Raw genomic sequence first — 22142 nt, 5'->3', positions numbered from 1 at the left:
AGCATAGCAAAAAATAGCTATAATTGACAGGCACTCCTTATTCTCAAGGACAAAGAAGCTCTGTATTTCATAGCTTCAAGAAACTGGTCTCCTGTATGAGTCAGCTGCATGCTAAAAATCTTCACGTGTTCTTAGTTGCTTCCCCTTACAACAAGGCTGACAGCTTGCGATGTAGCAGGGCAGCCTAACCTCCCTCCCTTCTTTATATATACATGTAAATATTCAGATATACATGCACAGGTGTGTACACAGTCACCTACAGACGGTGACACCACACACAGCCCTAAAAGAGAGGGGAAAAAGAGAGAGCCTGCCAAGTGAAAGTCAGAGATCCCACTCAGACTGGAAAGCCTAACTCAGTCTGTAGCATGACCAAAAACCATTCCTCAATCTCCCTAAAGCCCATCAGCCAAAGGCCCATAGCGTTAAAAACCCTTTTAAAGTAACTTCTCATCCCCATGTAGCACCTTGCAGCGCCCTGCAAGGGATTTATTTCAGCTCCCAGTCTCCTGCCTTGTCGTGCCCCCTGCAGTGAGTGCTCTGTAAGGCAGGCTAGGGAGCCTTCATCCCTTTATGCTGCATGTATGTGTCTGATGAAAAGCCACGGGGCAAGGGCTAGATATAAATTATTTGGCATTTTACCCTTAGCCATGAAACCAGCTGACAGGAACGGAGTTCAACTGGATTAGCTCCTTCTCTGTGTTGCTCAGGCACAGACACAGCTCTGTTCATAGCAAGACCATCACAGCCCCTCAGCCATCCTGGTGCTAACTGGGAACGAGGAAGAGTCTCTCCAGTGCCTTCCTAGAGGACTTCAACACTTCTGTCCTGAAGGTGAGTAATCCAAGTGACTGCCTGCAATGATCAAGTCCTCGGGAGCACAGCAGGTCAGAGGTGAACTCTCAGGCTTTGAACTCCGGGAACCTCACGGCCAGACATAAAGTCAGTCTGGAAGACGAGTCAGAAAGGAGTTCCTCCTGCTCCAGCATGATTTGATCTCAGTCCAGCCCTTACTCTGGCTTAGCTTCTGTGCACAGACCAGTGTAAAAAAGGCTCTTCCTCAGAGGAACTTTGGGAAGCACACCCACCAGTCCAGCCTAGAGCCAGGAGGTAAACAGCAAGGGCTTCACTATTGCTGATCTGTGGTGACTTAACGACTAACAAAAAGCTTTGGACCAGGCACCTATGCTTGTTAACATCCATTAAAACATTTGTATGTGAGTGAGAAAGACCTTCTCCTGCTTGTCCTAGCTGTGCTGAGCTGAGGCTCTTCATAAAATAAGTTAAGAATAAGTTAAGCAGAGCAGCCTGAGCCTGCCCCAGCCTTACTTTACACATAGCATGACCACTCTGCTGACTGCCGTAACAAAAGCAGCGGCTGTGGGAGTGTAAGAGAGAGGAAATCCAAGCACCTGGCTTGCTTTGTTGTCCAACTCTGCTGACAAAAGAAAACCTGAAGTGCCAAGGTCAATTCCCCAACAAGGCCAACTCTGGGCCATATTCCCAACTTTTATTGTTAAATGGGGAGGAAGGAAGGGGAGGGGAGCAGCAGAGAGGGGGAATTGCAGTTACTTTGCCAATTTTTCCTTCACCACTTTTCCTGCTTAGCTTCACCACTCAGGGCTTTCTAACAGCTCTGCTCATCACCTTCAATTTCTTCCTCCTTCCTCAGAGCTCTGATTTCCTAGGAAGTGCTAAAGTTCAAGAAATTATGCTACTGAAGGCAGCTGAGCTTTGTGTCTGCCAGCAGGGCTGCAGCTCTGTGTGGCTGCGGGGCAGTCGCTCTTGCATCAATATTTATTGATCAGGCAAGGGCTGCTTTTACACCCAGTGTAAAACATGAAGATAATCAAAATCAGTCAACAACCCTGCTCCAATTGCAACATTTTCTTGTAGAGGGATACCAAATACTAGTCGTTATCTTTCAAGCACACCATAAATGATATGAGCCAGCAAAAAAACAAAACTCATTAGTCACATGCAATAGGCTAGCTACTAGCACCTGCCACCTTTGGTTTGTCAACATTAAGAAGTTCTCCTCACCCCACTAGACCCATGTGCACTGCTTTACGCTCATGGAAATGATCTGTTGTATGCTTTGCTCCCCAGCATTGAAGCAATTGATGGAGTTCACCCAGCACTGTCAGCATGGAAGAAACATGTGGTTTATGATTTTCAGAAGGTCTATTTGACAGCTCAGCTCACAGAGTCAGGTAAGGTACCCATACATAACCTCTCAGTAAAGCACTAGTATTTGGATGTAGTATTTGTTCGTACTCCAAACGTTCACTGTTTTACACCTAATGATCACACATCTTCCCAATGCTGCAATTCAGTCACTTCTGCGTAAGTTCACAACAACACTGGGAAACAGAAAGGGAAATTGCTTTGCCTTTTGAGGCTACAGGGAATATTGGTGCAAGGAGGTGTGATATTATAGAATAAATGGAAGATAGGCAGAGAAATAAGATTTCCATTTGGCATAGTGATTTCCCATCTCAAAGTGAATCAGAGAGCAGATCAGACCCTGCATCCACAACAGGATGAATATTAGCCACTCTTCTGTTAGCAGCTAAGAGATTAGCCACAGGAAGGATGCTTAGATGCATGATCTTTCAGAATATGCTGTGGCTTTAACTCTGCGGGTCCGTTTTCTTTACAGGATCAGCATGCCAGGACGGAACAACTGGGACCAGAGACTGGTTGCCAAAGAATCTGGGAAGAGATGTATTGAGGAGCTAAATTAAATGAACGACGAGCCTTTTACCCAGACATTGCTGGAGTCTATGCACTGAATAGCAGTAAAATTAGCACCAGCTTCTAAGCAAACCCAATAGCTTCCTGGGCTTTACATTGCAGTAGTGAGTAAGGGCAAGACGTCTGTGGTTCCTCATGACACCACCTCCTAAAGCAAGGATTATCTGGGGCTTATATGGGGTTTATATTTCTAGGTCTGAGCCATGTGCAACATCAGGGGGTGAAACACACATCTATTTGTATTTGGATCTGTATTTGGAAGTGCAGTTGTAGGACTTTAACCAAGCAGAACTAAACGCGGCCCAGCGCGCCTGCACCTCAGCCCCTTGGTGCCACACTGCAGCCCCGCGCATGCGCACCGCCCTTCACGACGCCGCGCCTCGCTTGACGGCAGCGTGGCGCCCGCCTTTTGCGACGGTGTGGCAGCACCGCCCTCCGCCCGGCTGCCGCGCTTGACGGCAGCGATGGCGTCGCGGCTGAGCGGGGCGCTGCGGCTGGCGGGCCTGGACGACTACATCGCGCCCTCACAGGTGGGCAGGGGGCGGCCCGGGGCCTGGGGGGGCGGTGGTGAGGGCCGGGAAGGAGGTGGGAGAGAGGTGGAGTCCTCCAGCCGCCGTCAGGGGTCGGGGGGTACAGGGGGGAGAGGCCCCCATGGGTGTCAGCCGCCCCCATGGGTGCTGGGCGCTGGCAGGGCTGGGCCCCCCCCGGCCTGGGCCCAGGGGTGTTGCCACGGGCACCGAGACACCCTAAAGGGTCACCGAGCTGCCCTAAAGGGTCACCGAATTGCCCCAAAGGTCACCGAGCCACCCCAAAGGTCACCAAGCCACCCCAAAGGGTTATCAAACCACCCCCACGGGGTCACCGAGCAACCCCAAAGGTCACCAAACCACCTCAAAAGGTCGGCCTGTGCCACCCCCAGCGGGGCTGGGGTCATGGGGGCAATGAGCAGGGCAGCAGGGGTATGGAGGTTTCTTTCCACAGTCATCCAGCACCAACAAAAGTACAAAATCCCAGACATTTGCTGATAAATAGTGCAGAGAACTCCTGAACCTGTGGAACGGGATATAGCAAATCCCATTAACTGTCCCTTTAATACCTGCGTTTCCCAGTGAAGTCTCCCACGTAAATGATGTGACCTGCTGCTCTGCTTCAAATACAGTTCCTTGCTTGGTTTATTCACTGAGCAGAAGTGAAGAATCGTAGAGACTTGTGCCTATAGTCTCTGAATCTGGCAAAATGCAGAACAAAAATGTAGTAAGGTTGGATTAAGTTAGGGGTGAATCTGTTTAAAGGTGTTGGCAGGGCAAGGATGCTAAAAGGCAAAACGAATTGTAGCTGTGGAAGTAGGACAAGGAGTCATAAAGTGCGTAAAGAATAAAAATCGCACAAAATGTGAAAATACCCCTGAGACTTCATCACAGTACAATACAGAAAACTGGAAGCTGTCCATCTGAGGTCGTCAGAGTCCTTTCGACATTGCATGAAACTTCATTGGCACTAGCCACATGTAGACTGTAGCGACCACGCCTCCCTCGGTTAAAATTCGCAATGAAGGCTGCACGATCATCTGTCAGATTCGAGAGAGGAGAGGAAGACTTTGCAGGCAAGGCTCCTGAAAACACAGCTGTGCTGTTTGAGAAAGAACACAGAAACTCTCCTCTGGTTTTGGTATGATGCTGAAAAAGTGTTCCTTCTGTAAAAAAGGGGTAAGCGGATTTTGCTGGTACGTTTTCCCTTGGTGCTTATAAACACCGTAAGTGTATCCAGCATTGCTTAAAGGGTAGGAGGCATTCACTTTAGAACAAGTCTCCGGGTTTGATCATTTTAGTTTCTTTGAAACCAGCCTTCCGTGCGTCATTGCTCATCTTGTTCTGGGGCTTTATTTCTCTTTCAGGAATGTATCAAGCCTGTGAAGGTGGAAAAAAAGCCTGGAAAAGCAGCAGCTAAGATCAAAATTGAAGCAGACGGGAGCTATTTTCAGATCGGTCAGGTATTTGTGATTTTTCTTTATTATTGTGTAAAATATGCAGAAAATGCTAACGTATTTTTACATATTAATAGTTGTAGCCTATTAAATACTTCACAGAGGACCAAGATGTAATAAGTGTTGCTTTTGTCATCAGCATTCTCACATCTTTTTTCCAAAGTCCAACTTGTTAATGATTAAATTTTACAAGTAATAATTCTGATTTGGTGTCTATTATTATGCTCTGAAACATTGACAATAACTAATGGTGATTTTTAGTATAAGAGCAGATAAGCTAAGTCTTTTTTGCCATCAATTCTTAAACATTAATAATTCCTAGATTATTTGAGATAATGTCTTTTTTATTGCACTGTTTCATACAGTTACTTTCAAAGAGATTCAATTAGATTAGATGGTCTTTTAACTTTAAAAAAGTGGGGCAGGGGATGCAGTACTTCTAAAGGAGCCTGATTTCTGATTAAATATTTTAATTCAGTAGTACCTAATTGCTCTGTGTCTGACTTTATTGAGATATGAAGTTTAAGGGGGAGAGTCTCATTGCAAAACTGATTTATTCGGGGCAATTACAATGAAAAATATTTCCTTCTATTGCCATACCACACAATGATAGTCAGCCATACATTTCCCTTTTAGTGTCTGTGTAAGTTTTGCACACAAAAAAATCTGCAGAACATTCAGCATCACCTAAAAATATTAGCAAGTTGTAGTCTGGTTACACGATTTCTTTAGCAGGAGTGAAATTCAAGACTCCTGTGAAGAAACAGCTCCAGTACTATTCAATAATATGAGCTGCATCTGACAGAGGTGGCAAAGCTGCTGTGCTTTCTCAAGGGTAGATGTTCACTACACACTGGAGGTTGGGTCTTAAAGGCTTAGGATCTCTGTGGTCTACAGTTTTGTGGTTAAAGTTGCAGCTGCAATCTGTAGTATGTTTGCCATGGCGGCCCAGCTTTTAGCCACCCACAAGCTGAAAAACTACAAGACAGGCCGTATTTGCTCCTGGGAAAGTATATAATTGCAGTGTTTTGGAACAATGTCAGCCCACCGGATAGCAGAAATAACTGTGGCCTCAGCAACTGTTCCATATTTGCTGACAAGTTCATGGTCTTGCTAAAGTTTATCCTGAAGTTCCTCAACATATTTGTGTGGATATGCCGAATGATCACATTAAAATCAGCAACCTTCAAAGATACATCTTCCTCCTTGTTTTACTGAAAAAGAAAGAAAGAAATAAACCAGGGGGTAAAAGGAGCAATATCTAATATCTTTGTTACTAAACAGAGTAAAGATTAGAAACTGCCTCCCTGCCTAATTCTCTATTGCGATCTAAATCGAATCTAATCTGTTTCTGCCTAGGATGGAGAAGCACAAAAACTGGAGAAGGCTAAAATTACTCTGAACGACTGTTTAGCTTGTAGTGGCTGCATTACATCAGCAGAGAGTGTATTAATCACTCAGCAGAGCCACGAAGAGCTCTGCAAAATACTAACTTCTAACAAGGTAGGTGACAAGACACGGGGAGGTAGGCTGCAAAGTCTTAGGGTCTTAATAGATTGGTGTGGTGCGTCTGTAGAAGCATGTTTGGAAACAGCACACACAAAAATTAGTTTCAAAGATGGGAAGGATCTGAATACATTCTCAGTGAGGTGTGGTGCATTTTCCAATTTTTTAAAAAGTAGTCATAGGTTTGGGAATGTCCTTTTTATGTTGCCAGCCTATGTTAGTAACTTGGGAGGTGAACTGGGAGATATTTGGTGAAGTTCTAATGTGCTACAATACTGCATGAGCTCTATTAGTACTGTCTGAACAGATACTTTTTATTTATTTTTTAAGACTGCAGCTCCGAATGAACAGAAGTTGGTGGTGGTTTCTGTTTCACCACAGTCCAGAGCTTCACTAGCTGCGAGATGTAAATTGAGTGTTCTGGAAACAGCAAAGAAGTTGACTGCATTCTTAAAGAGTTTAGGCAAGTGTGGTAATGTGTTCTGTTAATCACAGGTGGGACTGCTGGGATATATGTTAGGTACAAATTTTATGAGCTCGCAAGGGTGATGTAAATTAACCTCCATCTGGATTCATAATTCTGTGTAATTTGCATTAAGCTAAAATGCAAGCATTCTGCATTTTCAATCGCAAAGTAAAGTTGGAGTAATGGAGAGAAGGAACTTTATGATATGTGATTTGCTGCTTGTATCTTCCCTGTGAATTTTAACACGTGTGCTGTATTGCCTAGGTGTGCACTATGTATTTGATACAACCTTTTCAAGAAACTTCAGTCTGCTGGAGAGTCAAAAAGAGTTTGTAAAACGCTTTCGAAAACAAGCTGAAGACAAAAAGGCTTTGCCAATGCTAGCTTCTGCCTGTCCAGGTATGGTAGTAAATTAGTTACGGGAATAATAAAAAGGCATACTAAAGTACATCAAAACAAGAATTCAGAAAGCTAGTCAGAAACGTTCACATGGATAAATTTACTGAGAGGGTTACTTTCTTCTCAGTACAAAGAGATCTTGGTGTTAACAGCAATAATGGTCTGTGCAGCTGCCTACTGATCTTTCCAAAATGAATTGTGTTACACTTCCTTTGCTTTTTGCATTGAAGCGAGTCTGAAAATGGTTATTACTTGATAGTAAGTCTGGGGTTGAGGGGCTGTGGGCACAGTGAATGGGTGCTTGTTGTTTGCTTTTTTTCATTTATAGTAGCTGTTTGCTAATTAGACTCTCCTCAGGTTGGATCTGCTATGCAGAGAAAACCCATGGCAGTTTCATCATTCCTTATATCAGCACCACCAAGTCTCCGCAGCAGGTCATGGGCTCCTTGATAAAGGGCTATTTTGCAGAACAGCAGGTAAGGTCTATTGAACAATATCTGATATATATTCCTTTGTGTTTTACAGGAGAGCTTGAAAGTAAAAAGTTGTCTTATAAATTGCCAGCAAAGGCAGCATCTCCCTCATTTCTGCATTATCTAGTAAGAAGCTGACCACTGGGCCAGTAACACTAAGCTTAAGCTTGGTGGAGTACTTAAAATCTCTCTATATTATTCAGGAAGGCTACAGAATCTGATTGCTCAGTGTACTTGTGCTGACATCTCAAATACCACTGTGTAGTATTTTCATGCTGTTCACAGTTGGTGGATAACTTAAAATAAATTAACCTAAGACAAAACTTCAGTCACTGCATACGTGCAGATCATGTCTTGTCTAAAAATTACTTGTTCTTTCCCAACTTAATGTTCTGTTTCAGTTTGACTTAGTTTTGTGCTCAGTCTTTAACCTTTGGAATCTTTCCAAATGTAAATTTGATACTTAAAGACTAGAGTTATACTAATAGCCCAGAGTTGTCCAGCAACAAACTTAAGCACCGTTTCTGATTGTATGATTTATTGCCCATTAACAAGCACTGGTTTAACACTTGCATTAAATAATTGCTGACATCTGCATATTTGTAACAAAAATTGGCAGCTACTGAGAATATTTGGCACAAGACAGCAAAACAATGGCCTTGAGTCAATGACTTATTTCCTCAGCTTGTACTTATTTCTTGGATGGTCCTGAGTTTTTTGTCCAACTCTAGATTATTTCTCAGTTACTGATGCAGGGGTTTAGTAGCGTGTTAGAAACATATCATGTAACTGAATAGGATTTCTCCACTGATTGGATCACCTGCACTAGCAATAGGTGGTGGGGGGGGGAAACTGTGAAAGACCATGTTGGTGACACTTGCTAGCAAGGGTTCTATAAGAGAGAAAAAAATATATAAATATATTTTCATATTCAATAATCAAGAGTACTTCCAGAGGCATGGCAGCATTAATTTCTTCATTCTCATTTGTACTTGGAAAATATCTTGCACAAGACAGGTTTGATATTGACCCGTCCAGCTACATTGCTGTGTCTTTTTCCAGCACTTAACACCTGACCAGATATACCATGTAACAGTAATGCCCTGTTATGACAAAAAGCTAGAGGCTTCAAGGCCAGACTTTTTCAACCAAGAGTACCAAACTCGAGATGTGGACTGTGTAATCACCACAGGTAAGTAGAGCTAGAGACAGTCTAGATAACTTCTGGACTGGTTTTAATAATCTTTTTTTTGGTGGTGGAGGAAGTAATGCATGGATATTGCTGTATAATTTCACTTCAATAATACAAATCACGTTCTGGTAAAGACTGCAGATGTATGCTTAGGTATTGATCTGTGGATTGTTTTCCTTTATCCCCAAAATATGCTGTGCTTCTGTTTTAGGGGAAGTGCTGAAGTTACTGGAACAAGAAGGAGTATCTCTATCAGATGTAGATCCTGCTCCTCTGGATACCATGTAAGAACAAAATTTCATTTGTACCTTTCAGGCATGTTCTTGTTCATCCACTCTTCTTACCAAGTTCTTCAACACAATTTGCCTTCTACTACTGTTCTCCTGTGCACAAGGCTGCACAGGAGACAATCATTTGTTTGCATTTGTTTGTATTTATTTGCATTTATTTGTTTTCACTAATTTTGAATCAGTACAATTCTGCATAAAGTACTTTAGCGATCTGTGACAAATTTACACTTTTGGAGCACCTGTAGCTTTTTGCTAGATTTTAGTAGGTCAAGGATTAGTAATTCTCACCATAAATCATCAGGATTGCTATAACTAGCTCAGTAAGAGTGTAACAGCAAAATAATTGTGCAGAGAAGTACAAATTGCATCACGGTTGTTTCATTACTTTTACTCCCAATATAACTGGTGGAATCCTATGAAAATCCACGTACATGCTCAGAGGAGTGAAATAATCTAGGTCAGCAATAAAAGAGTTTGCTGAAACAAGGCCTGGTATTGCACTGGCTGCAAACACAAGTTTGCTTGTGTCTATTCGTTATCTGAGCTTCTATAAGGATTCCAGTATTAAAGCAGAAAAAAATATTTAGGTCACTCAGCTAATCTCTGGGAGTCTTTATTTGCAAAAACATGATCTTAAACATATGCAAACCAGATGAGACTTCAGTTGCATTAACTGAAAACATCTGGTTAAGTGACAACTGCAGAGATCTAAGAGATTATAGAAACATTAAAATCACATTTTATCCCTCTAAGTTGACATGCAGTAGTGGTTCCACACTGATCATGAAACCAAAGCATTCTCTTCATCAGTTTAGAAGAAATGTCTCTGTAGCACTTTGCGTCATAATAAACATGCTACATATGTAGCAACCTTTATAAATTTTAAAAGATTAACAATATAGTTCAGAAGTTTACTGTTCAGACTAAGTTTTTAGGAGAGATTTTGATACCCCAAATACACAGAGGGCACATGAGTAGGATGTGGCTCTTGTCTGTTTTCAGTTATACCCTTTGCAGATACGACACTTGTTTTGAAATGTAGCTTATTTCTAAAAAGGATTGAAGTCTTTCCAATACAGATTGAAGTCTTTCCAATACAACTAAGTGCCATGGGCAGCCTTTGCTTAGGAGTTGTCTGAACAGCATGTGTACTTTGACATAGCTGTGAACAGAAGCATCAAGAATGTGAGATAGAGATTGTCTACTGCAGTCTGATCCCTTTTATTCAAGGGATACTTTCAAAAAAAAAACAAAACACCATAATAATGAGATTTATAGCTTATTAGAAGTAAGCTGCTTAGTGCAGCTTACTTCTGCACTTTTAGGTAAATTTAAAATGTGAACCTTGTTACCACTGATAGGTAGCAGAAGGAAGAATTTTCAAATAATACACTGAATCTGTTCTGTAGAACACAGTCTCTCATTCACATTGCTCAGGAGGACTTCTTTAAGGAACTGAAAGCACACCAAGCCAGCAGTCACTCTTTTTTCATTTCCTGTGATTGATCTTGTTTCACTACTATATCTGCCTTGAAAGACATGATGATATAATGATATCAGGTGATGCATAGCTGGAGTACTGATAAAACTTTAGGAACTGAGAGACTGCATAACATGGATGCAAACGTTTTTCGTGCTGCCATTAAGCTTGTATATTGAAGGAGTTTACATCAGTGCATGCGTGTAAAGCATTTTACTAGCACAGATGTACTCATGCATTCTGAATTTATAAATTCTTCTAGTATTGCCTTTTTCTAACGTGGCTCATGCACAAATTACTTTCACATCCAAAAAAAAAAAAGTCTTCAGCTGTAATAACCGTCTGCATGGCTAATTCCCAAAGGTAGTTTCAGAAGTTGCCCATGTAAACAAGCACTTCTGTACTACATCTTTTATTGCTATACTATTAACAGAAAATCAAGGAGTTAAAAAAACATTCTGAAGTGTTTAGATTCATTTAGGAAATAACATTATGGAGGTGTCAGTTATAACATAGAACAAAATGTCTAATTACTTGATAAAAATCTCTGGCTCACTCCTTAGGAGTACATTCTGAGCACTAGGCCTCATGCTTGTGGTGATAAAGTGCTTCTATAACCTTTTGCTAGCTTTAACTTACTCAGTAAATTGACTGGTTACAAACTGCACGTATTCATCAGAACTTGGAGCATTAACATAAGCAGTCCAATGACTGTTGTTTTGCCTTATCCTCCAGCACGTGGAAAAGCCCATTAAGAGGTTATTATATTTGGCAGCAAGAACTAGATAAAGTGCCAGAAATCTGAGGACTTTTGCTGGTATAACTGTTTGCTCCAGGCCAGCTCTAAAGCTTACTGGCAGCCTCAGTTTAAGAGAGTAGCAGTACGTGAGGCCAGACACACTGAAACATTTCATTAATGAAGCTCAGTTCCTGTAAACAAGATCAAATTAAAAATAGTTTCTGAAGGTGATTACAGGCTAAAGTGTTGCCTTCTGCAGTTCTTCTAAAACTAAGATTTTATCGGCAAGCGGCAACATCTTCGATTTGACTTGAAACTGCTTGGCCTGAATTCAAGTGTTTTCCCTCCTGCAGCTGTTAGTAGGAAAATGCAAGTGTCACTGCCTGATGAGTGCTTATAAGCATACCCCACATTTTATTATTCTCTTATAACAAAAGCTATTGTTGCGGCTTCCATCTGGTGAGCTGTTTTTCAAGAAACATTATCTTGACTTCTAAGTACTTGGTCGTGTTTTAGGATATCAGTGAGATGGAATTATTTGTGCAGAACTTGAATTAACAGAACTTATGTTAGCGCAGTTATTCAACACCAGAGACGTGTTGAACTAGAACCAGGTTCCTGCTGAGGACAACCATTTACAGAACAAATGCCCTGGCTTTATTAGGTTTGTTTATCTTTATGTTCTGCAACTCTGATGGCCATGTGAAACCACAGCAACACTGGTTTCATCTCTTCATGCTTGGACGGACAGCACTGATACCTCCCTGAAGCGTTCTCTGATGTCCTGGCAACTAGACATAAGTACCCATTTTCCCCCCAAAAAAAGCGTGTTGTAACAGAGGACCAGAGAGCTTTAAATAATGAACTCAGCTTTTGCTGATGTTGCAGAAAAGCTTTATGACTGATGTCTCTTGACTGACTCTAGACTGTGTTCTCCACAAGAAGCATAGGCTGCACAGATCCATACCCCCACTGCTTCATTATTTCCCTCCTCCCATTTCTAAGTATAACCCAGGATGTTTGTAGAGATACTAAACAGGAAGCTAAGTAAAAAATGCATTCACTTAGACAGTTCAGGTAATTGCCCTCATAACTCAAATGTTCCCAAATGTAGTTTTGTTGTGTGAAGATTAAGTTGGCAGTAGGATCAAGTCACAGTATTTCCACTGAGCTTAACCCAAGGGATGTTAGCACAGAGTTAAATCTGCAGGGCACTGAAGCTATAAATAGTCTCTTCCCAGGAGAAAAGGAAAGGCTAGGAGTTCAAAGGGAGCCGGTCTGTGGCTTGTTCTATTGCTTTTGAATTCCCTAGATGAAAATTCTGCTATCAGAGAACCTCACAGGACTAACAACATGATGCTTCTATTAGAAGTACTGAAGCTGTTTTAGTATTGGTGTAATGAAACTTCTGTTTGAAGGGCTTTGTGCTGTCTGGTGTTTTAGCAAAGAGACCCTTAAAACTGCTGCTTTCTTCCCTTCCTCAGGTTTAGTAGTGCTGCAGAAGAGGAACTCACTAGCCACTCAGGAGGTGGTTCTGGTGGTTATTTGGAGCACATATACAAGTATGCAGCCAAGGAACTCTTTGGAATTCAAGTGGATACAATTCAGTACAAACCTTTAAAGTAAGAAGTTTAAAGTTTTTACAGAAAGCACTATTTTTATTGCAATTCTGTTTATGCTTTGCCTTGCTGATGGGCTGAAACTTTCTTTGCAATGTTAAACATTTTACTTTGAGGCATGGGAATTGGCTTCTCACTCCCACAGTTGCTGAGCCATAAATCAGCCAGCACTCCATGCAGCCTGGCCCTTGGAGACTTCTAGCCCCTTCACCACCCACACATTTCATTTTGGCCTCATGGATTTTCCCAGTATCAAGTTTCAGATAATTTTAGAGCAACCTAGAAGTCAGAGCTTACAGGGATCTGAGTTGTCTCACCTGCAGACAGGCCAATAATGTAACCCTGTTACTGATGTAGCTATCATGGAAGAGAAAAAATCTTATGTCAGGATTTTGGAACTCTGTTTTAACAGTGTTATGGTAAGGCAGAAAAAAGTCACTTCAGTTTGGGTATAGAGGCACGTTTAGCTGAAATTCCTGCATGCTTCCTATGTATAAGCTTAATGTGACATTTGTAGTGAATTACAGCCCTGATTAACACTGTTAGTGCTTAGGAGTCTGTTGTAGGAAGCAGATGGAATATGGAAGCAGTTCTTTGCAGTCTCCATACAAAACGCTTGATAAAAGTGAAATTACTTATTATCAGGAACAGGTATTTCCACTAATGTTAGGAGCGCAGAAGCCTTCAATGATCGTTACCTCCATGGTTTTATGACCCACTACAGTTTAAGTTTCCTTCAGTGGCCTCACTGATGTGTAAGTTGGCTGAAGCCAGCTCAGGTGGCCTATCACAGTGAAACTTCAGTTTAGGCTCCATTTGCTTAGGTTTTAAGGACTTATTCAATATGGGTGTTCTTCAGGAAACTGTGTTCAAGCAGCAGGTCCTCAGACAGGATCAGAAAAGGATTTGTAAGCTAGCTCTGCCAACTGTTTCGCTTCAGTGGCAAAGAACTAGGACAGCTTTCTCAAATAAGACTCTATGAAGAATTTTGTTTCGACGTAGGCTTCTTTGAAGTTTAAAATAGAAGTTAATTTTGATAAGACATTCTCTGCTCTTGTTCCTCAGAAACAAGGACTTCCAAGAGGTGACACTGGAGAAGGATGGAGTAGTTCTGCTCCAGTTTGCCTTGGCATACGGATTTCGAAACATACAAAACTTAGTGCAAAAGTTGAAACGAGGGAAGTCACCCTATCACTACGTTGAAGTCATGGCCTGTCCATCAGGTAAGGCTGCACAGGGATTTCACTGCTACAGTCTGTAGCTGTAGGAAGCCATATGGAGCTGTAACTAAAATGTGAGACGACAGCAGCTTCTCACATCCCTGAATGTTGTGGCAAAGTCTTCAAATTCTTAAGATGTGATAGTACCAACATGGGATTAGCAAGGGGTATGTGTGTTTCCCTACCTAGAAACTAGTAATTCTTCAGGATTTAAGTAATTACAGTTAAATTTCATGTTGAAACAGCAAATCCAGAACATATCCCAAGATATTTATCTTACCTTCAGTTGAGACCACAGGGCTGTTTTTGCCTAGGTTGCATACTGGCTTTTTTTTTTTTTCTTTCCCTGACAACAGGGGAAGAAAGCCATCCCTCCTTGCTTCCTCTTATCTCTGCCTCCCTGGCACTTCCCAGGAAGCCTTGGAGCCCTGTCACAGCTGGGCTGAATTAATTAGCATTGGGTCACACCAGGCAGTGAGCTCCCCTCTTGGGCTGCTGCCTGCCCTGCTGCTGTTAGATAATGAGGGCGTGTTCTTATTTCTGCAGCTGTTCACAGGTGGAAAGCAAGCTTAACCGTAGTTGATTTTGTTTTCCTGATAAAACTGAAGTAATGTCTAAACTCAGTGATCTTTTCCCACTTTGTTTTACGCAGGCTGTTTAAATGGAGGTGGTCAGATTGAACTGGAAGGTGAATCCAGCAAGGATGGGCTCCAGCAAGTTGAGAAGCTGTATAATTCTCTGAAGGCTGAAATTCCAGAGGAGAACCGGACTGTAACTGAACTGTATGAGCAGTGGCTGGGTGGCACGGAGTCAGAAAAGGCTGGGAAAGCTTTGCATACAGAGTACCACGCAGTGGAGAAAATAAGCACTGGATTTAACATCAAATGGTGAAGACTGATGCTGGATGCAGATCTGTGAAGCTCAGATGAACTCAGTGCCTTTTAAAGTTGATTGTATTTAAGATTCTCAAGAGACTGCTAAAGCTCAGCGCCATCACTGGTGAACTGCACTTTCTGACTCTCCTTGGGGAGAAGGTAATGTGCATTTAGGCAGGCAATACTAATTCCTACAGCTTTATAATTATTATAATGATGTGAATAAAAGACAAACAGTGACTTAAATACATGTTAAAAGAAGCAGTAATGTATCTTAGCCTCTACAGTCTCTAACGACTAAATCTGCATTCCCTTTACAATCCTATTCCTAACATAAATGACATATTTAAGGTACTGAAGGATTTGGCTTGAAGTAGACTGTAACCTCACCAAGATGAGCTTTATGCTACCTGAGAGTATTTCCCATTCAAGCTTTGCTGTATTTTTTTACAGCACTAAGTTTTATGGCTGTCTCTTTTGGGACATCCCCATTTAGTTATAAATGGTCTAATTAGACCTTGGGCTTTGTTTTTATGTTTCTCTGCCCCTGACTGGATGCCCTTGAAGTCCAGCTGCAGCCTCTCTGTACTGGCAGAGGGGGGCGGGTACCAGCAGCCTGTAATCATGCAAGAAGCATCATCTCTAGGGCTGTTCTGTGCCCTGCTGAAATGTGACTCGAATTAATGTTTAAGAAGAAAAAGCTATGTGTTTTTTTTCCTTTAATTATAACAGTCATCCATAACTGGGGATAATTACATCTCTCCCTCCATAAATACATAGAGACACACACACAACTGTCACAGCTACACTGGCCTCAACAGTTACTGATGAGTAATATCCTTAAACTCAGCAAAAACAGTTTTTACAGTGCTTCAAGTAAGAATTTATTGCTACTTTTCTTTTTGACAAAAGTCCTTGGTGTCTTTGAAAGGTGTTAATTTATAAAAGGTCATAGAAAAAGAAGGCTGGGGGATGTAGTCATCACAGTTTACCAGAACAATCCAAGAGGTTAGCAAAAATACATCTGATTTAATGTGGTGCATTACAGTGCTTTGCCAAAACACGTATGGATGTGAACTAGATTTGGTCTTTTGTTATAGAAGATGACGTGTGCTTGACTTGCTATCTGTATTTTTACGAATGGGTGTTTTCAGAACTATTTACAGAAAAAAAAAACAACTGTGAATGACTAACTCTGTTTTGGTCTTTTTAATCTGAATGTCGTTTCATGGAGTGACAGCATGTATAGGAAGGGGACAGTGGAAGTGGGAGGAGTTGCAGCTGTGCCTTACTTCAAGGTGAAGGGACACTGGCAGATGTGGAATCTCCTTGTGACTGCTGTAGCTGCAAGTGAAAATGAACTTAAAAATCATGTTCTTCCTTCACTTAAATATTTCTCCTTTTCCCAGTTACTTTCTGCAGAGTCATTCTTCATCACGTAGCAGTGAAGTAGATGAGAATTGAACACAAAGCTGCCCGTTTGCTTTGTTCCTTCAGAGTAAATACAAACAGCCGAAGCTGGTTACTGCATCTAGCCCAAACTGAAACCTTGCCCAGACCCTTTTCAGAGATAACCCTCCCTCAGTTACTGCAGGCCTTGAGCTCAGGGCTGGCAAAAAGCAAAGCTGCCAGACCTTAACCTGCCTCTTTTAACAGCTTCTCTGACACTTCCCTCTGTTCAAGCCTCCCACTATTCATTAGAAGCAAGCCAACAGTGTAAAAGACAATTTTAATGTTTTTAATTAAAAGCTTTACATATTTTAGGTGTCGCCGATCAATCGGTGAATTCACAGTGTTCATAAGGCAAAAATCTCCCACTGTTTCCCCCTCCCTTCCCTAGTCATACACGAGCAAGTTGGTAGTTGCAGTGAATGCCCTTCTCCATGCATAGTTCTGTAACACAGTGTTATGCTAAGTAACATTTTTACCTACAGGAAGAGAGACCAGTGCTAATGCAAACGAAGTCCAACATGCTGCAGTGCTGAGCCCATAAACTGTGTACATCAGTGCAAAAAAAACACATCCTGTTCCTGTTGAGAACATGCACGTCCAGCCAGAAGTGCACAAGTCAAGCTGAATTAGCTGTAGATTAAACTGAGGATTTGCATTTTGTCACCTCCAGTTACCAACATGCACCTTACTAAAAGCTGCCAAAGGACTTTCCACCCAGACCACAGCTCCCACAAACTCTCCCAGGTGTCTGCTCTTGCCACGGTATCAAGAGCAGCTCCAGTTTCACCCAGCCTTTGAGCTGCACGCTGCTGTCAACACGAGCAAGCCCCGTGCTAGTTTGGGAACCCTCCCACGTGCACCCCAGTGCATCTTCACTCACAATATACAGCGTCCAGGGGCACTCCCCAGGTACGATGCCTGTAGGGCATCACCTGCAAACTGCACCATTACATCTGAACTGAGTAGCAGGGAGGCAACAGTACCGAGGCAACTGGTGCAGCAGGATTGACTCTTCCCCTCCTGTGCAGAAGAGTAAATTCTAACGATATAACAAACAAACAAACAAACAAAAAAAAACTTAGTCAAGTTTCTAGCAAGGGAAAAAATGGCCATAAATCAGGCTTCAGTGGTAACAGATGCAGTTCACAGTCCACACAACAGATCCTGAAGTCAACGCTATTCCAGTGTTAGGAACTATAAAGTTTGTAATCAGTGCTGATTAAAAGGACACCCCCCGTGGTATGGGGCTGTGGGGCCAACTCCTCTGGTTGCTTCTCTCTGTTCTCATGCAATCTGCATGACCTAGGGGTAAACTGAGCAACACCGAGCCAACGAGTCACACACATTGCACAACTGAAGGAAAGGAAAAAAGAGATCTGTGTGACTGCCCAACGCGGGGCAACCTGCCCCAAACCAGCCCCATCGGAGGGATTTCACAGCTATTTACAGAGCTACCTTCAAGCCCTATTTTTCCCTAAAAAAAGAAAACTACATTACTCAGTTTTGTAATACAACTCACCACCACCTGCAAAATAAAAGCACTACACATTTTTCAGACTTAACAAATAAAATACAGTACTGGTTCTGCACAAACTGAACAATGAGGGCTGCATGCTCAAGAGGCATAAGAGACCCAGCTGCTCCTCACTCTTACTCCAGAGGAAAGGCGAGGTATGTGTGAATTTCTCCAGTATTTTTCCAGTATTCTATCTTGAGGGAAAAAAATTGTAATGGATCCATAGCAGCACACTGTTGCTTGCTGCCTAAAAGCTCTCCCCCCCTGAAAAGCACTGTACGGAGTGGATGAGAGCATGCTCTCCTCCACACCTGAACTCCACCTGAAGGTATCCTGCAAGGCTTAAGCAATTTGGACGGCTCCGCTAAGTCAGCAATTGCCCTAGAAACCCCTCCACAATCTCCTACATTGCCTACTATAAACCAGAAAGTAAAAAAGGAAAAAAAAAAACACACAAACCACAACGCAGGCAGGGTTTCTGTCAGCCCAGCTCTGAAGTCCAGCAGCTGCTGATGCCCAGCTCGATGCCCAGCCCCTGGCTGCTGGGAGCCCGGGGCCAGCCCTGCGGCAGCTCCTGCGTGTCCCCAGTGCCTCGCACCCGTCCCTGCCCCGGGCCTGATCAGGGCATGGGGACACCCCGAGTAGTTTGAGGCAGCTGGAGGCAGCAGAGCCTGGAGCCCGCTGGGTGCTGCCAATCTCCCCGCTCCCCCCAGACGCCTCCTCACCCTCTGCAGCAGCACCCACGGCCCGGTGGCGCAGGGCTGACCAGCGCGGCTGCTCGCTGGAGGCAGCCACACGTTTCCAAAGCTCCTGAAGGCAGCAGGAGCTGGGCTCGGCGCTGGAGGGAGCGACAGCAGATTGGGCTGAAAACAAGCAGGTTTGGGACAGGAGCCCCTTCCCAGTGGCAAGGCCCTCAGTGCCACCACCGGGATGCTGAACTTCGGTGGCTGTGCCCACGGTCACACCAGGGAGCTGCCTGCTGCCACCGCGGCTCACTTCTTCTCCAGGAAGGGGCTGAAAAGTCCCCAGTCGAAGGCCAGCACGGCCTGGGGATGGGGCCGCTCCTTGGGCTTCTTGAAGTTATCCTTCTCGGTGCGGAGAGCCCTCAGCACCTCCACCGGCTCCGTCTTGCCCGTGAATTTCTGCACGGCCTCCTCCCTGCAAGGGCAACGGCTCCGCTGGGATGGTGGGGACGGGATGGGGACCCAGCTCAACACTGGGACAGCGAGGGGCATGGCCTCAGGTTGGGGGCACTGTGGGCATGTGGCACCCTCCCCTCCCTCGGGGTTCGGAGTTCCCACTGTCCAACAAAGCCACTGGGAGAAGGGGCGATGCTGGAGGGGAAGGGGAAGCAGGTTTGGGGGCAGGAGCAGCAGGACAGGGATGGACACGGGCCCCGTTTCAGGCCCTTTGTGCCCCCAAGGTGCTGGCTCTGCTTACGTGACCCGCAGGAAGGGGTTGTAGAGGAACTCCTCCTGCAGCGTGGAGGGCACCGTAGGCAAGTCATCATCATCCCGCTGCTGCAAGGAACCAGATGCATCCAAAAACCCGCTGGCACCCAACATCCCCCCCACCATCACCTCTATGAGGGCACGGACACCTACCTTGGCCCACGCAAGTTTCTTCTTCACTGCTTCGTTCTCCGGTTCCACTTTTAAGGCGAACTTGAGGTTTCGGACGGTGCACTCGTGGCCGCAGAACACTTTCTGCAAGGGCAGCGGGAAGCACCCAGCGTCGCAAGCGCTCCTGGTGCCAGATCCAACCCTGCTGCACCCCAGTGCATGCAGCCCCAAGGATGGGCGCTGCCACCCCATCAGCCCCCCCAGTATTTCGCCCCCCCAGGCAGGGGGGGAGATGCAGGGTGCTCACCGTCTCCTTCGGCAAAGCCCCCAGCACCTGGGTGAGGTTGGTGTACATCTGCTCCGCCGTCCCCTCGAAGAACTTCCCGCAGCCTCCCACGAACAGGGTGTCACCTGCGGGGTGACACGGGGCTGGGCACGGGGGGGACCCCAAACCCGCAGCCAGACAGGGGAACGCGGTGGATTTGCCCCAGGAGCATGGGGTGGGGATGGGGTGCGTGGCAGCAGGGTGGCGGTACCTGAGAAGAGAGCCGGCGCGTCTGGGGAGCCGTCCTCCCACATGAAGTAGCACATATGGCCTGAGGTGTGGCACGGGGTGAAGAGGCACCTCACATGGATGGCCCCGAACTGTGGGGACGGAGGGTTTGGTCTATGGCCAGGCATATCTGGGCTCACCGCGGACCCCCAGCTTCCCCAAACCCCCGTGCTGCTTGCCCAGGGCCTAGTGGGTGGGGGACACCAAGGGGGATGCAGCCTTTGGGGTGCCCCAGCGCCATCCCAAACATGCTGGGAAGGGGACAGGGCTTCTCCCCATGGTCAGCACGCCCACCCCACATGAAAGGTGCCACCTCTGCATCACCCCGGGGGCCGCACACCCACAAACACCCCCGGGCGCAGGGCACACGCACCGTCAGCTCCTCGTTGGGGGCCACCTTGTGCGTCAGGGCCCCGATCCGCTCATCGGCGCCGTACACCCGCAGCCCGGGGCACAGCCTCGCCAGCTCCTCATTGCCCCGCGCGTGGTCCCTGCACGGGGAGAGGAGGCAACGGGCACCGCTGGGCACTGCTGGGCACCACTGGGCACTACTGGGCATGGTCATGGCCATGGCCATGGGCACGGCCACCACCTGCACCCCGTACAGAGGCCAGTGACACTTACCAGTGGTGGTGGGTGGTGAGGACGGCTCGCAGCACCACGTCCTCCCTCCTGACGATCTCCAGCAGCTGGAAGGGGCCAGGAGCAGGAGGTGGTGAGCACCCAACACCACACACCCAACACCCAACACCCCGCAGCCACTCTTGAAGCACCCAGCACAGCACAGGATCGGTCCCGCACTGACCCCGCTCTGCAAACCGGGTGCCCAGGGAGAGGAAAGGCACCCCAAAAACCACACACGGCCAGGGGGGGCTGAAGGCACGGCTCAACGTGCAGGACCCATCGCACAGAGCAGGGCAGGGGGTGCAAAGGGGCAGCTCTCAGGGGGTCGGGGGCTGTTTTGGGGCCGGGCTCATTTTGGGGCCGGGGTTGGCACAGCAGCAGCAGGGAGTTGGGCCCGGTGCGCCCCCCCCCCCTCCGCTCCTCCGCTGCAGCCGGGGCTCGGCCGCTTGGAGCCACCCCGGGGGGAGCCCAAATTCAGCGCCCCCGGGGCTGCCCTCCTGGAGGAGGAAGGAAACGTGCGAGCAAGCGGCGAACGCTTAAAAAAAAAAAAAGCGAAAAAAAATAAAAATAAAAAAAAAAAAAAGAGGAAAAACAAAACAGAAAGCGGCGGCGCCTGCCGTGCCTGCACCGGGGGGGGGGGGGGGAAGGGGGGCACGGGGACGGCTTTAGGGGGACCGATGGGGGCCGGTCGGGCTGTGGGGGGGCTTTGGGGTGCCCGTAGGGGGGGTCTGCTCCGGGTTGAGCCCCCCCCGAGCCCCCCCTTGGCAAGGGGAAGGGCCCAAGCTCTCACCCTTTTGGGCACGGCGGCGTCCACGGCCACGGCGTCTCGGGTGCGCTCCTCGATGACCAGGTACATGTAGTTGTCCTCCAGCACCGACACCACCTTCACCTTCATCTCCCGGAGCCACCCACAGGGACCCCCTCCGGGAACCCCCCCCCGGAGCCGGAGGCGGCCGCTACCTGCGGGAGGGGCCGGGCGGGGAGGGAGGGGAAGGGACGGGACGGGAGGGAGGGGAAGGGAGGGGAGGGGAAGGGCTGCGGCGGGGGAGGGCGGTGTCCAACCTCGTCCCCTTCCCTCCCTCCTTTTCCCTTCCCTCCCTCTTTTTCTTCTTCCTTCCTGCCCTCCCTCCCTCCTTTTCCATTTCCTTCCCTTCCCCTCCTTTTCCTCTTCCTCCCATCCCCTCCCTCCTTTTTCCCTTCCCTCCTTTTCCTCTTCCTTCCCTCTCTCCTTTTCCCTTCTCTCCTTTTCCATTCCCTTTCCTCCCTTCTCTCCTTTTCCATTTCCTTCTCTCTCCCCCTTTTCCCTCCCCTCCCTCCTCCCCCAGCTCGGTGCAATGCAGCCACAGGGCAGGGGGCAGCTCCTCCTGCAGCCACCAGTGCAATGCAGGGGGTAAATCAAGCCCTCAGCTCCCCCCCACCCTCCCCACCCCATTTT

The 22142-nt window shown here is 46.1% G+C and overlaps 2 protein-coding genes across 2 annotated transcripts; one reads left to right on the top strand and one right to left on the bottom strand.

Moving 5' to 3' along the window:
- Positions 1-3211: 3211 nt before the first annotated feature.
- Positions 3212-16255, top strand: CIAO3 (cytosolic iron-sulfur assembly component 3). Its single transcript, XM_032197578.1, has 11 exons — positions 3212-3287; positions 4652-4747; positions 6101-6244; positions 6578-6710; positions 6978-7112; positions 7470-7588; positions 8648-8777; positions 8989-9061; positions 12771-12908; positions 13971-14128; positions 14778-16255. Exons 1-11 carry the CDS (start codon positions 3222-3224, stop codon positions 15014-15016), a joined length of 1431 nt encoding a protein of 476 aa, XP_032053469.1. The 5' UTR covers positions 3212-3221; the 3' UTR covers positions 15017-16255.
- Positions 16256-16343: 88 nt separating this feature from the next.
- On the bottom strand, positions 16344-21703 carry HAGHL (hydroxyacylglutathione hydrolase like). Its single transcript, XM_032197579.1, has 8 exons — positions 21498-21703; positions 20708-20772; positions 20457-20574; positions 20067-20175; positions 19838-19941; positions 19573-19674; positions 19409-19488; positions 16344-19126 (listed from the first exon to the last, which is right to left on the bottom strand). Exons 1-8 carry the CDS (start codon positions 21600-21602, stop codon positions 18961-18963), a joined length of 849 nt encoding a protein of 282 aa, XP_032053470.1. The 5' UTR covers positions 21603-21703; the 3' UTR covers positions 16344-18960.
- Between the last annotated feature and the right edge of the window lie 439 nt (positions 21704-22142).

Source organism: Aythya fuligula, chromosome 15, assembly GCF_009819795.1.
Source record: "Aythya fuligula isolate bAytFul2 chromosome 15, bAytFul2.pri, whole genome shotgun sequence".
Lineage (NCBI taxonomy): Eukaryota > Metazoa > Chordata > Aves > Anseriformes > Anatidae > Aythya > Aythya fuligula.
Note: the sequence above shows the minus strand (reverse complement) of the source record. Positions and strands in the feature narration are given on the sequence as shown.